This window comes from Schistocerca gregaria, chromosome 8 (genome assembly GCF_023897955.1).
Source record: "Schistocerca gregaria isolate iqSchGreg1 chromosome 8, iqSchGreg1.2, whole genome shotgun sequence".
In the NCBI taxonomy this organism is placed as follows: domain Eukaryota; kingdom Metazoa; phylum Arthropoda; class Insecta; order Orthoptera; family Acrididae; genus Schistocerca; species Schistocerca gregaria.
The window spans coordinates 204,219,628-204,236,231 of NC_064927.1; the positions used below are offsets into that span (position 1 = coordinate 204,219,628).

A 16,604-nucleotide genomic window follows, 5' to 3' on the forward strand; every position below is an offset into this window, starting at 1 on the left:
ACCAGAATGCGTAGTCTGTTGAAACACAAATATTATAAAATTACACTCCTGGAAATTGAAATAAGAACACCGTGAATTCATTGTCCCAGGAAAGGGGAAACTTTATTGACACATTCCTGGGCTCAGATATATCACATGATAACACTGACAGAACCACAGGCACATAGACACAGGCAACAGAGCATGCACAATGTCGGCACTAGTACAGTGTATATCCACCTTTCGCAGCAATGCAGGCTGCTATTCTCCCATGGAGACGATCGCAGAGATGCTGGATGTAGTCCTGTGGAACGGCTTGCCATGCCATTTCCACCTGGCGCCTCAGTTGGACCAGCGTTCGTGCTGGACGTGCAGACCGCGTGAGACGACGCTTCATCCAGTCCCAAACATGCTCAATGGGGGACAGATCCGGAGATCTTGCTGGCCAGGGTAGTTGACTTACACCTTCTAGAGCACGTTGGGTGGCACGGGATACATGCGGACGTGCATTGTCCTGTTGGAACAGCAAGTTCCCTTGCCGGTCTAGGAATGGTAGAACGATGGGTTCGATGACGGTTTGGATGTACCGTGCACTATTCAATGTCCCCTCGACGATCACCAGAGGTGTACGGCCCGTGTAGGAGATCGCTCCCCACACCATGATGCCGGGTTTTGGCCCTGTGTGCCTCGGTCGTATGCAGTCCTGATTGTGGCGCTCACCTGCACGGTGCCAAACACGCATACGACCATCATTGGCACCAAGGCAGAAGCGACTCTAATCGCTGAAGACGACACGTCTCCATTCGTCCCTCCACTCACGCCTGTCGCGACACCACTGGAGGCTGGCTGCACGATGTTGGGGCGTGAGCGGAAGACGGCCTAACAGTGTGCGGGACCGTAGCCTAGCTTCATGGGGATGATTGCGAATGGTCCTCGCCGATACCCCAGGAGTAACATTGTCCCTAATTTGCTGGGAAGTGGCGGTGCGGTCCCCTACGGCACTGCGTAGGATCCTACGGTCTTGGCGTGCATCCGTGCGTCGCTGCGGTCCGGTCCCAGGTCGACGGGCACGTGCACCTTCCACCGACCACTGGTGACTACATAGGTGTACGGTGGAGACCTCACGCCCCACATGTTGAGCAATTCGGCGGTACGTCCACCCGGCCTCCCGCATGCCCACTATACGCCCTCGCTCAAAGTCCGTCAACTGCACATATGGTTCACGTCCACGCTGTCGCGGCATGCTACCAGTGTTAAAGACTGCGATGGAGCTCCGTATGCCACGGCAAACTGGCTGACACTGACGGCGGCGGTGCACAAATGCTGTGCAGCTCGCGCCGTTCGACGGCCAACACCGCGGTTCCTGGTGTGTCCGCTGTGCCGTGCGTGTGATCATTGCTTGTACAGCCCTCTCGCAGTGTCCGGAGCAAGTATGGTGGGTCTGACACACCGGTGTCAATGTGTTCTTTTTTCCATTTCCAGGAGTGTATAATGGGAACTCCATGTAGGAATAACAACAACTTAGGAAAAGACAGATTGCTACGTGTTGTAAAGAAGACACTTTAAGACACTTACATAAAGCTTTCAGTCACAGGCTTCGTGTGTGTGTGTGTGTGTGTGTGTGTGTGTGTGAGAGAGAGAGAGAGAGAGAGAGAGAGAGAGAGAGAGAGAGAGAGAGAGAGAGAGAGACAAGCAAACATGCCTCATGCAGTCATGCACACGACTGCCAGCTGCAGCATCTCGGCTTAGAATGCAACCACGTGGGATGCAAGCAACAATCTGGAGTGGCGCGGGGGGGGGGGGGGGGGGGGGGGGGGAGATAGCAGTGTATGGGTGAAAAGACAGTTGCTGTATGATGGAGCGAGCAGGGACTAAAATACCAACAGGCCTGTCTGTCTACAATTTAATGTGTCGTCTTTACAGTAAGTAGCAATCTGTCTTTTCCTACATTGTTAAAATTAAAATGGTTTTTCGATATAGAATAGGGAGCTGACCAAGCAAATCTTTTACATTTTTCAAAAGCTCTGTTTAAGTCTATTAGCAACTTTCCATGATGCAACAAGCTTATGAAATATATAGCATACGTCATGGCCTCCATATTGTACTGGTGATCACCCATCCATTGTCGAACTCTCCAAATGGCGTTTATATGTTTCTTTCATATTATTCTAGATGAGGTCAATTATATAGTGTATTTATGGAAGTCAGAGTAGGAAGATTCTTTCATCATTAAATTGTTTTCTAAGATGTTGTTGTTGTTGTTTTCAGTCCGAAGATTGGTTTGATGCAGCTCTCCATTCTGCTCTATCCTGTGCAAGGCTCTACATCTCTGAATAACTATGCAACCTATATCTTGGTGACTCTTCTTATTGTATTCGTCTCTTGGTCTTCCTCTGTGATTTTTACACCCCCCCCCCCCCCCCCCCACTTCCCTCCAGTACAAAATTTGTAATTCTTTAATGTCTCAGAATGTCCTGTCAGCTGATCCCTTCTCATGATCAGGTTGTGCCACTAATTTCTTGTCTCGCTAGTTCTATTCAGTACCTCGTCATTACATGATCTACGCTTCTAATCTTCAACATTATTCTGCAGTACCAATTTTCAAGAACTTCTATTCTCTTTGTGTCTAAACTGTTTATCGTCCATGTTTCACTTCCATACACGTCTACACACCATAAAAAGACTTCCTGACACTTAAATCTATACTCGGTGTTAACAAACCTCCCCTCTTCAGAAATGATTTTCTTGTCATTGCTGATCTACATTTTACATCCCCTCTGGTTCAGCTATCATGTTATTTTGGTGCCAATTAGCAAAACACATGTATTGCTTTGTGCGTCATTTCCTAATTTAATTCCCTAAGCATCACCTGATTTAATTCAACTACATTCCATTATTTTTGTTTTGTTGATGTTAATGTTATGTCCTCTTTTAAAGACACTGTCCATTCCACTCAGCTGCTCTTCAAAGTACTTCACTGTCTCCAACAGAATTACAATGTCATCGGCAAACCTTAAAGTTTTTTTTTTTTTCTTCTTGGACTTTAATTCCTACCTCTTTTTTTTTTTCTGCATGCTCCGTGTACCACCTTTCTGCTTTCCCTTCTTTGCTTAGGACCGGTTTTCCATGTGAGCTCTTCATATTCATTCAGGTGGCTCCTTTTTCTCAAAAGGTCTCTCTAATTTTCCCATAATGATAATGCTTCTAAGTCCTTACATTTGTCCTCTACTTACCCCTGCTTAGGCATTTTGCATTTTCGATCAATTTCATTTTTTAGACATTTGTATTCTCTTTCACCTGCTTTATTTACTGCATTTTTATATTTTCTCTTTTCATCAATTAAATTCAATCTCTTGTGTTGCCCAAGGATTTCTATTAGCCCTTGTCTTTCTACCTACTTGATCCTATGCTATTGCATCTCTCAAAGCTACCCATTCTTCTTTGACTGTATTCCTTGCACCTGTACTTGACAATCATTCCCTAATGCCTGTCTGAAATTATTGACAACCTATGATTCTTTCACTCTAACCAGGTCCCATCTCCTTAATTTCCTGTTGTTTTGCAGTCTCTTTAGTTTCAATGTACAAGTCATTACCCATAAATTGTGGTTAGAATCCATGTCTGCCCCTGGGTCTGAAATGTGCCTTACCATTATATAATCAATCTGAAACCTGCCGGTGTCTGCAGGTCACTTCCACATATGTAACCTTCTTTCATGATTCTTAAACCAAGTGTTAGCAATGATTAAATTATGCTCTGTGGAATATTTTATCAGGCTGCTTCCTCTTTCATTCCTTTCCCCTTAGTTCGTACCCTCCTACAATTTTTCCTTCTATTCCTTTTCCTACTATCAAGTTCCATTCCTCCATGACTATTAAATTTTTGTCTACGTAAACTATATGAATAATTTATTTTATCTGAGCATACATTTCTTCAATCTCATCGTCATCTGCAGGGCTACTTGATATATAAACTTGTACTATTGTGGTGAGTGTGGACCTTGTATCTACCTTCGCTACAATAGTGTGTTCACTATGCTGTTTATAGTAGCTTATCTGTGTTCCTATTTAATTCATTATTAAACCTACTCCCTCATTACCCCTGTTTGATCTTGTGTTTATAACCCTGTATTAACCTGACCAGAAGTACTGTTCCTCCTGCCACCCAACTTCATTAATTCCCACTATATCCAACTTTAACCCTCTGGCTGCTACAGCAGCACATCTGGCTGGCTGTGTCAAGTGCACCCTTGAGGTCACATGATCCATTTACCTGTGCTAAAAGCTTGTCTCTGTGGACTGCAGTCTGTGCCTGAGCTTTTCGCTCGGCCGACCTCACATGTGCTGAGTTTTTCTAGAGTCAGGGGGGGTCGCAAAAGTTTGGCAGTCTGAGTGTGATCACAGATGTTACAAATAAACACAGTGTATCCATATACTTATTCCATAGCTTTGAATCTAGAGATGCATTGCTCGACACACAAGTACGCTGTGAAACTGCTTATGGTGCTAACATGTAACTCCTCATCAAAGGCTTTCTTTCATTTGCGATTAGTCCTTGCGAATCACCATAAAGTCGCTATATACATCTGAGTTTTCTTTGATACACTGATATTTAATTATCAGCTTTTTGTATGCAACTTAAGATATAAACCCTGGAGAATCCGGAACGATCAAACGTTGATGTTCATCTGTACTAACGCAATAATTTGGCTGCAAACAACTCTCGAGGGTGGCATTTTGGTACCAAGACACACTTTCAAAGCTAATCACAAGTTTTTGAGGTCACTAACACAATAAATTATTCCCAGAGAAACTTCAGAACAAAAACACCAATGTTTATATGGTGAATAATTGTTGCTATACAGTAGAAATAAAGACTAATGTATAATTTTTGTTTAAGAATTCGATAAGGAGATATTACAGTTTCTACACTACCTAATTAAATGCCAACTTTAATTCCTCATGACTTTTTGTGCCTGAGAAACGGGTGGGTTTGTCCAACTGGCCATCGCCTAATGAAGTTAACATTTTATAACATCTCTGTACATAAAAATGAACTGCTGTGTGCTAGTCTCCCTAAAACTCAAAAATGGCTTAACCGATTTGGGTTATTCTTTTTTTCTTGCGTTCATAATTGTTAAGGCAGGACTTGCAACAAGAACAGTTTGGGAAAGTTGCCTAGAAAATTCTGGATATACTGAAAGCTTTTTTCTATGGGATTCTCAAGGTTTTTGTTATTTATGATTCAAAAGATTGATATAAATAATTCTTATTTTGTTCATCACAGTCTTGGATTTGAATATCCAGTGTGTTCTTTTCAGCAATGGCTATGTGTTTCACATGATCATACATAACGTGTTTGGGAACACAGTAATTCATCTGGAGAGGCCCTTGATGCTCAGATAACTCTTGTTTTTTTATTTATTTATTTATGGTGTCTGCCCCCTTCTTCCCATCCTTTTTTCTCATCTGGGCTTTGGACTGGCAATGACAAAGTTAAAAATATTTTTTTAAATTTTTGTGCTTATTTTTCATTTTTCTTTTTTAAATATTTTTTAGAAGTAAGGGCTTAATTCCATCTTCTAGATGTAGCAACTTGGCTAAAAGTTGATCTTCGTGTGGTACAACACACAAGGGTACGTTGCATGTTTTGCATTCATATTTTGTTTATCAGTGCCCATTCTGTTTCAAGCAAACTGTGCATCTACGCTGTAATCCACATTTCTTGGAATGGTCACTTAGAATGACATTTGAAAAGAGCCTTCCATAAAGCACAGAGGATTCTCATCATCAGAGCATCTTCCTTTCCTATCTCTTCTCTGTTCTGTAACAACTTTTTCCATATGTTCTCGCACCAGATATAAATGAAAATCTGCTAATTATATTATTCTCCCTGTCACTGAGCTGTGAACAGAGTGAGAATTCAAAATATAAAGGACCACAACATGAAAAAAAACCTGTTTTTTTCCATTTAACAGATTTAAGCGCAGATTCATTAAGCACGTCAGAGTGATCTACTATGCCCAACTTGCATTGTAGTCGACAACACATTGCAGCTTCAGTACTTCCTCACCAGTCTTCTTGTTTGTCTTTCCAGTGTTGTGCATTTCTGTAGTGTTACAGGTAGTAAACATCAACACTCCTCTCATGTAACACCACTTGATGACAGACATTGTGTCAGTTGGCATAAATTCAACTTCTCCTTATTTCAATTTCTTATGTAGCTTCGGCAAATTGTGCCTATTGATACATACAGTACCACATACTGCTGTTCTATGGCTGTGAAGTCAGAGGAACAAGTCTGGACTGCATACCAATTGTCACAGGATGGTTTCAGTAGTGTTGCCACTATATTGCCAGATTTCCCCAAATTATGGACTACAATGTCTGTTGTTGTGCCTGTGTATCCAATGAAATGCAAGACGTATCTACTTTGTTTTGGAGGTATGAATTGTTTAAAAGATAAGCGACCTTTGAACAATAATAGGCTTTCATTGATACAGAGCTTTTTGTATGGATTAAATGCACTGTAGAATGCCATACCAACTTTATCAATTTTAAACAAACTGTCGTATGACAGGCAGAGTTGTCACTAAAATGCAAAATTCTCAAAATTAAAGTAAAACGATCATGGGATATAACTTCGCCGAAAATTGGAGTGCTCAGAAGTACATCTAAGGACAAGTAGCCCATTATTCTCAACTTCTTAATACAGACCACGAGAAGCCAAATACCAATGAAGCAAAACAGTTCCTCAAAACCAGTATCTTGCCAGGTGGACAGTCGACCATGAACTGATTCTGACATACACTCCTGGAAATGGAAAAAAGAACACATTGACACCGGTGTGTCAGACCCACCATACTTGCTCCGGACACTGCGAGAGGGCTGTACAAGCAATGATCACACGCACGGCACAGCGGACACACCAGGAACCGCGGTGTTGGCCGTCGAATGGCGGTAGATGCGCAGCATTTGTGCACCGCCGCCGTCAGTGTCAGCCAGTTTGCCGTGGCATACGGAGCTCCATCGCAGTCTTTAACACTGGTAGCATGCCGCGACAGCGTGGACGTGAACCGTATGCGCTGTTGACGGACTTTGAGCGAGGGCGTATAGTGGGCATGCGGGAGGCCGGGTGGACGTACCACCGAATTGCTCAACACGTGGGGCGTGAGGTCTCCACAGTACATCTATGTAGTCGCCAGTGGTCGGCGGAAGGTGCACGTGCTCGTCGACCTGGGACCGGACCGCAGCGACGCACGGATGCACGCCAAGACCGTAGGATCCTACGCAGTGCCGTAGGGGACCGCACCGCCACTTCCCAGCAGATTAGGGACACTGTTGCTCCTGGGGTATTGGCTAGGACCATTCACAACCGTCTCCATGAAGCTGGGCTACAGTCCCGCACACCGTTAGGCCGTCTTCCGCTCATGCCCCAACATCGTGCAGCCCGCCTCCAGTGGTGTCGCGACAGGGGTGAATGGAGGGACGAATAGAGACGTGTCGTCTTCAGCGATGAGAGTCGCTTCTGCCTTGGTGCCAATGATGGTCGTATGCATGTTTGGCGCCGTGCAGGTGAGCGCTACAATCAGGACTGCATACAACCGAGGCACACAGGGCCAACACCCGGCATCATGGTGTGGGGAGCGATCTCCTACACTGGCCGTACACCTCTGGTGATCGTCGAGGGGACACTGAATAGTGCACGGTACATCCAAACCGTCATCTAACCCATCGTTCTACCATTCCTAGACCGGCAAGGGAACTTGCTGTTCCAACAGGACAATGCACGTCCGCATGTACCCGTGCCACCCAACGTGCTCTAGAAGGTGTAAGTCAACTAACCTGGCCAGCAAGATCTCCGGATCTGTCCCCCATTGAGCATGTTTGGGACTGGATGAAGCGTCGTCTCACGCGGTCTGCACGTCCAGCACGAACGCTGGTCCAACTGAGGCGCCAGGTGGAAATGGCATGGCAAGCCGTTCCACAGGACTACATCCAGCATCTCTGCGATCGTCTCCATGGGAGAATAGCAGCCTGCATTGCTGCGAAAGGTGGATATACACTGTACTAGTGCCGACATTGTGCATGCTCTGTTGCCTGTGTCTATGTGCCTGTGGTTCTGTCAGTGTGATCATGTGATGTATCTGACCCCAGGAATGTGTCAATAAAGTTTCCCCTTCCTGGGACAATGAATTCACAGTGTTCTTATTTCAATTTCCAGGAGTGTATTTGCCATGGTGAAAGTGTAAAATTGGTTCATTTCAAGTGCTACAAATTTCCTCAGATTTTCTGACTGAAATAGCATGAAAAAGGATAGTATGCTTGAATCAGATGTTAGTTGGTAATTATGTCCTGAAAATGAGTCATTAAATGCATGCAGTGATGAACTGAAATCACACTTTTGCCAGTACAATTTGTAACTAAGGCATGTCCTTTTACAATCTGAAGAACTACTATCCTGCTGAGCTGTACTAGTTTAAGTACGTGGACGCATATTGCTAAGAGTTTCTTCTGAAGAATCATCACCATCACTACAGTCACTGAAAATGCCACACTCACTGTCACTGTCACCCCTTGTGAGTATCTCCAGTATCTCTTCATCATTTTTACCACACTGACATGCCATTTGTTTGTGGAACTCAAAAGTGATAGCACTCTAAAAATCCTGATGAAAAGGCAGAAAGGTAAAAAACACCACAGAAGCAGTATGCAGATGATTGCATGAACCAGCTAGCACAAATGTTGAACTGCAACTGTGAAATCAGACAGAAATACTGCTGAAAGCTAAACGACACCACAGAAGCAGAATGCAGATGATCACATGAGCTAGAAGCAACTGTGAAATGCGACAAATACTGCTGAACGGCTATAGACATCAGCAGGACCACAGGTAATGGAACAGACCAACGGTAAAAGCCGTCATTAGGACTCTGGTACCAGCCAGTCCCCGACAGCAAATGCCGTCTGCAGCGCCCATGAGAACTACCTTTGCAGTGGCTAATGATGTCCGCAGTCCCAGGGAAAGATGGAGTGTGGTGGGATTTCATGTCTACAACACTCAAAGGATTAACATCAATTTCCCTTTTTAAACTTTCCAACCTACCTGCCCAATTAAGCGATCTGATATTTCATGCTCCAATCCGTTGAACCCCAGTTTACATTCCTATGATGATCACATCTTTCTGAGTAGTCCCCGCCCAGATATCTGAATGGAGGAATATTTTACCCAAGAGGGTTACCATCATTATTTAATCGTACAGAAGAACGGCATGCTCTCACGGAAAAAGTACGGCTGTAGTTTGCCCTTGCTTTCAGCTGTTTGCAGTACCAGCCCAGCAAAGCTGTTTTGGTTGATGTTACAAGGCCAGATCAGTCAATCATCCAGACTGTCGCCACTGCAGCTACTGAGAAGGCTGGTGCCCCTCTTCAGGAACCACATTTGTCTAGTCTCTCGGCAAATATCCCTCCATTGCAGATGCAGCAATGGTACGGCTATCTGTATCACTGAGGTGCACAAGCCTCCACACGAACGACATGGCCCATGGTTCTCAGATAACATTTCCAAACTCAGCCTGGCAGCCTGTTATTGCATACAATACCAAGTCTTATAGGATAATGAAGGCACTGGATCAGATGAGGTGTGACTGAATGAGGTAGCACAATGGTTTGCAAGCTGGGCTAATATTCGGGAGGACGATGGTTCAAATTAGTGTCTGGCGATTGCCGGGATTGTTCCTTTGAAAAGGGCACAGCCAATTTCCTTTCCCATCCTAATGCAATTTGAGTGTATCCTCCATCTCTAATGACCTTGTTGTCGGTGGGATGTTAACTCAAATCTTCCTTCCCTTCATCCATTTCAGATGAGGTGAGATGGTCAGAAATAGTGCCCTTAAAACTCTTTAATATTTGTAGTCAGCAGCTAAAATGATGGAGAACATAACAGATGAGCTTTATCTGATGCAAAATAAGCTGAAGTGTTGCTTTCTTGCTGGTACAGTAATAAAATGTGCACAGCTGAACAATGTGCTGTTATATTTTAAACCTCCTACCAGAGTTGAGCCAGTAAGTCATATGCCAGTGACCAGAAGAAACATGTACTTCTAAACTCTGCGAACAACTGTGAAGTACCTTGCAGAGATTACTTCTGACTGTAGCACATATTGGGATTCCTTCTCATTCCATTTGCATTGGAAGAACTGCTTAAATGCAGTGTAGTTGAATTATTATCTTGTCCTCGCAGTCCCTACAGTTCTGGTTTTACTGCATTTCTGACATGCTCCTGTGGGCCATATAAATCTGTGACCATTCATGCTGCCCATCTTTGTGTATGTTCAACATAATATGACAAGTTTCAGTCACTCAGTGTTTCTGCCAGGTTGTGGTATACCCCTTTGTGGGTGCTGAGACAAAATGTGAAAGTCTGTATTTTTGCAATGTTTTGAAAAAATAAAATAATTAATGATACTGGAAAATTCTTTTCTTGTTTAATGTAAGGTAACTTCTGGACTGTGCTTGCAATTAGATGAATTACATATATAACTCTGTAACACAATGTTATGCTTTTCCAAGAGAAGACACACAAGATATGAATAGTGATTCAGATGACAGTGAACCAGAAGTAAATGAACATGAAGCAGAAGAAACTTTGAACACTGATGAAGATGATGAATACAATCTTAAGAATTATGATAAAGAAGGAGGTTGGTAGCGTACCAGTTATTAGATTAAATGTATATGATTTTTGTATATTACATGTTTATTCAGATGCTAATTTGTGTATTTGTATTTATCATTCTCAGATGATGTAGGTAATCTATTTGGAATTGGCAGTCTTGTTGTTCATGATACAACAGGGAAAGACCCATATGTCACATTGGATGATTCAGATGACAGTGAAAAAGATGACGACATAATAAAACCTGATGACAATTTAGTAGTTGTTGGACATGTTTCAGGAGATGCTAGTGTACTGGAAATATATGGTAGGAAATAAGCTCAACAATTTTATTCTTAGGTTATGAAGAAGTTTGCTTGAAAATTTAGGAATATCCATTTTCACAGTGCACAACGAGGTGGAAGATTCATTATATGTTCACCACGATCTGATTCTGCCTGTTTTTCCTCTGTGTCTTGAGTGGCTGAGCTATGATCCTGGAGAACAAAAACCAGGTAAATTTATAGGCTTAGTTTGATTGTAATGTGTTGTGTAATATATTTGTTTTGCAAATAACACAGAAAGAAAGATGTGTGGTAGCATATGTCCACTTCACTCTAGCATCTTACTCATGTAGAACTAATATGGGGAAGGATGAGCTGGTATATATGTTAAGACAAAAACACTAGTTTAGAAAATTTTAGACAAGTAGATTTTGTAGTGATAAGCACATAGAAGTGCTGAAAGTAGTATACTTTTAATTGTAACTGTATGTAGATGCCCACTGGGAAACTTGAATTCATTGCTACACTATGTCGGACAACAGCAAGCAGTTAATAGTCTGTTGTAATTTCAGTGTAGATTTTCTAAAGGCTTCTGTTAGGAAACATGATCTGTAAACCATATTTGGATTGTACAGTTTGATCTCGATAGTCAACTTTCCAACACGGGTGGATAAAGATGGTAGGACCCTAATTGATAATGTTTTAGAAATAATTCAAAAGCCAAGACTGCTTAAATACTGTTTACTGGATAACTGGTTTCAACACACTAAAGGTGCCATCGTCGGATCTGAACGTCGATTAACATTTACAATCTACATTCAGATCCGATGATGGCACCTTTAGTGTGTTGAAACCAGTTATCCAGTAAACAGTATTAAAGTGATCTTGGCTTTTGAATTATTTCTACAACACTGTGAGTTCACTGCATGATAATGTTTTCTCGGATGAAGCTCAAAGCAAGAAAATAACTGTAAATCCAGTAACAAATGCACACTCTGATAATGATGCACAATTATAGCTTACAACATGTAGGGAAGCACTTCCGTGCGTAGAGGCAGTAGCAGAGCTTGGAGGGGATGAGGTGTGCGCACATGGGGCGGCACAGAGCAGGTAAACAAAGTCCATGTTGCCGAACTGTGTTGCTGCGGGCAACAGTCAGGTTCATTTGTGTATGGTACATTGTATTATACATTCAGATCTATAAGGGGCACAATAAATTTTAAAACAAATTTTGATCTGTCATCTTGAGAGAAATTTTACCTCACATCTTGAAAACATTGAGTACACAGCTTTAGTTCCGATGATATCGGAAGACAAGAACAGCTGACGCAGCTTTGTGAAGATGTCGAGTATAGTTTTTCTCAATATAACATTTGCCTAATGATAAGGTCATTGAAACTGCTTGCAATAATTCTAAAAATGTAGTACATAACAAAATTAACTTAACCGAAGTCATTACATTTGCTTTACAACTGCGTCTACACCATATAATTTTTAAAAATGTGTATAATGCATGTGCATGGGTTAGTTTGACTATAGTTTAGTGTAATCACTGCATAAAAACTAATTACTGGTAGAAAAGACTATCATAAAAATAGTCAATAAATTGCCACATTTTTGCTATAAATGGACATTGAGAGTAAAGTAACTCGTTAAACATTACAGTGACAGACCGTATTTATAATCCATTGAACAAGGAAACAATGAACCTCTTCTGCGAATAACTTGAGGGAATGCTGTCCGATAACATTGGAAACCACCAATATCTTGACAGATAACCCTCCCCGTCATTTTAACGCATTTTTCAAATTGTGTCTTGAAAATGACAGTGGTTTACCTATTGTAATATTGGAGTTTTGGATGAATTTATGCAGCCACATTATTGTGAATTATTAGAACATACAACACACTGGGAAGAGCTTAACTTCTTCTGCAAACTTCATAGGATAAAAATTCCTAATCAGTAGAGGCTGAGAAGTTCTCATATGCTAAGTACACAACTGATACATTATTAGACACATTTTTAAACTATGAGTCTTTAAAACTAAGAAATTTCATTACTTTACTTTGTTCTAAAGTTTGCATTGTAATACCATTGTTACTGCTATCAGAGTTTCTGTCCCAACCATCTGATTGTAAATTTATGATGATAGGGTCAAGGCTTATATCGATCTTTACCTCCCTTTCAAAGTCTTCTTCCTGAAGCTTTTCTACATACTGCACAGATTGTGCCCACGCTGGAGGGCAGGGGAGGGGGAATTGTCTGTTGTCTGTTGCTTCATGCACAAGCTATTCAGTGCTGTGTCTTGATACTGTCAGGTGGTTTGCAGAGTATGGATGTAGATGTAGATATTTTCCCACATAGCCTCCAACCTGTGCCAAAATTAATTCCAGGGTATTATACTGACTGTGATAACTGGGTAACCACAAAACTGTGTTACCACTCTCATATGCAAGAAAATCAAGTTTGTACATTTGTCGCTTGACTTGTATAAATTAATGAGCTGCAGGAGTTCGGCACGAGTCTGGTTTAAATTGTGCAGAATATTTTTATTTTTAAGCCAGGGCACATCATCTGCTTTCCTGGTGTTTGTACCTGGTTGTTTTCTCTGTAACAGCTGAATGATAACTGGCATGGTACAATACAGTGACAGACTTAGAAGCAAGACAGGGCAAGAATTGTTTAGTGAATCACTTCATGAAACTGATAACATTTGTTTCTGAATGGTATCCACAGCTAGTTTTCTTACACCTAAGTACAAGTTTTCTCTAGGGAAAAAAATCTGAAGAGCCACCATGCAGAATAATTTAACAAGAACATTACTATGGGAACTTGAAACAGCCAGTACCATCACTCATTTTCTAGCAGATATTACTGGGATAATTCTGATTTATCCATGTTTCATCAAAGTACTACACAGTTTAACTTCTTCTCTTGTATCGTGCATCTTTATAAGGGATGTGGTTCATGCTGCACATGTGCCACTTCTTTCAACTAAAAACTCTTCTTATCATACTCAAAACTAATATCTCTTAAAATTCTTTACATTGATGTACTACCTTTGAAGCCAATTTTCTCATGCATAATTCTAACAAGTGTTTGTGACGTTGGGTATATTTACTCGAAGTACTTTAAAACATCTTTGTCAGAACCATCCATTAGAGGTTTCTTGCGATTTCGATGCTTTCCAGGTGACACAAAACCAAGTTTTCCTACGGTTTCTACACGTCTGACACTTTTACAGTTCTCTTGGTGGCCACACATGCTTCTGCAGTCCATTCTTATTTTCAAATGTCAACTGTAGGAATTCCACTTTCAAATTCACATTTGAGAAAATTATAAATGTGGTAAATAATCCTACTCACCTACTTGTGAAACACTTCACTTTTACTGCTGTTACCTGACTTTTCTTTTAATCATACTAAAACATTTATAGATACACATTCACAGCTATATTGTTGCAAGAAGGGGGAAAAAAGCTGCTAGAAAGAGAGTGAATTTTACTGGCCGAGAGCCATTACTACAGCTGAAAATTGGGTCGCCTTCCTATGTGAAGAAGACTTCAGGATAAATAAGATGGTGCCTTATAGTATTGATACTCCTAGTTGCACACTACAAAATGGTCAGAGCTACTAAGAAAAGTTATTAAAAAGTGATGGGAGAGCTGTCAGTAACTACTGACATGTTTCATTATTGAGATTTTCCAAAATCAGTAAAATTCTTCTGCGTTTAAGGCTGCATTGTCAACTATAAGATTCTGACATCTCGGCGACTATAGCAAGATGCCTTCCTCAGGGCATATTGCTAACTGCAAGGTGTCTTGCAATAGTCGCCAAAATGCCAAGTAGTTGACAATGCGGTCTCAAATCCAGAATAATTTTATTGACTGTGACAATGGCCACAGAAGCCTATGTTTATATTTTCCAAAATGTTGGAGAAAGTAATACATTCTAGAATAGTATCCCATCTGAACAACAATATCCTCAGTGAATGACAGTTTGAATGCCAGAAGAGTCACTCAACTGAGAATGCTATTTACCCATTTACTCACCAGATTTTGAAAGTACTAAATAGGGAAATTGCACCAGTTGGTATTTTCTATGACCTAAGTAAGGCATTTGGCTGTACAAATCACAATAATCTCCTTAAACTTCTAAGGAGTTAATGATATAGCCAACCAATAAATACTGTCATATCTCACCAAAAGGCAGAAAGTTTTACTTAATAATTCAACCAGTGTGAGTAGGGGATATTCTTCTAACATTAGAGACATTGGTTTCCACAAGGCTCAGTCTTAGGGCAAATATTATATCATATATACATAAACAATTTTCCATCTAATGCACAAGAAGCTGGATTAGCTTTTTTCCATGTGACACTAGAATTGTAATCAATCCAAGCATACTTACAGAAACAGGAGAAATATTAAACAATGTTCTTAAAAGTATCATTGACCAGTTTTCTGTGAATGGTCTCACCCTAAATTTTAGAGAGACAGCATATTTAGTTCTACACGTCTAGAGGTACTACACCAATGATAAGTGTGACACGTGGTGAGGAACTGATAAATAGGTTGAAAATGTCAAAATTCTTATGTGCTCGTACTGATGAGAATTGAAACTGGAAAAGGCACATTCTGGAACTCCTGAGACATCTTAATTCAGCCACATTTGCACTTAAAATCATTGGAAATCTTGGGGATAGAGAAATCAGTAAGTTGATATATTTTGCATATTTTCATTCAGTAATGTCATTTGGAATAATGTTCTGGGATAACTCAACTTTATGAAAGAAAGCATTCATTGCTAAAAACATGCTCTAAGAATAATATGTGGTGCTCACCCCCGTCTGGTAGATGTCTTTTTAAAAAGTTGGGCATTTTCACTACTGCTTCTGTCATGAAGTTCAATATGTACAATGATGTACATAATTAAAATACTGGAAGAAAAAATAACATTCATTACTCAACATTAAAGTTGCTGTTAGTACAAAAAGGGATGCTGAAACCAAATTTTTTGATCATTTACGCAGTGATGTAAAATGTCTGGCAGACTGCAAAGGAAAATTTGAGAACAAACTGGACAGGTCTCTCATTGACAACACCTATTCCAAAGAATAATTTTATTACAAAACAATTATGACACAATGTTCATATATATGTAGGTGATATAAGTAGGGGAAAGCACTTACCTTTTAATTTTCCTCTCCAAATCTGCAAAATTCATTCTCAGTGCTGACGGTAGAAATAGCTGAAGCAGTCATCTCAGAATCTGAATCCTCAAATAATAAATTATCCTCTGCGCCAACCAGTGCATTATTGATTCCAAACTTCTTAACCACTGTTTCTGTTTTTAGAGCCCTGTGAAGCTTTGACCCCTCACAAACTTGAGAAAATAGGACTCTTTCTCCTTTCTGAGCCTGAAGTTTTAAAATCTGTAGATTTCATGCATCTGTTCACTCTTCCTCTATAAGTCCCTTAAATGGTTTGGTGATGCACTCATCTAATGGTTGAAGTAAACTAGTTAGCCCTCGTGGAATTACAGTTATCTGAGTCCTCAGTTCATTCAATCTATTTTTTAACGTCTTCTTTCTGTGAGAACGAAACTGATGCCATACTGACAGAGCAGGCTTCTTCAGTAGACCACCAAGTCGTGTAGACTGGATTTTATCTACCAATGATCTCA

At 40.9% G+C, this 16,604-nt stretch overlaps 1 protein-coding gene across 1 annotated transcript in view; it reads left to right on the forward strand.

Moving 5' to 3' along the window:
* LOC126284132 (periodic tryptophan protein 1 homolog) overlaps positions 1-16,604 on the forward strand; it is a 51,194-nt gene that overhangs the window by 5,101 nt on the left and 29,489 nt on the right. The window contains exons 4-6 of the mRNA XM_049982843.1: positions 10,551-10,681; positions 10,781-10,963; positions 11,043-11,150. Of these exons, the coding sequence (XP_049838800.1) occupies positions 10,551-10,681; positions 10,781-10,963; positions 11,043-11,150 (422 nt within the window). The remainder of the gene's footprint in view (positions 1-10,550; positions 10,682-10,780; positions 10,964-11,042; positions 11,151-16,604) is intronic.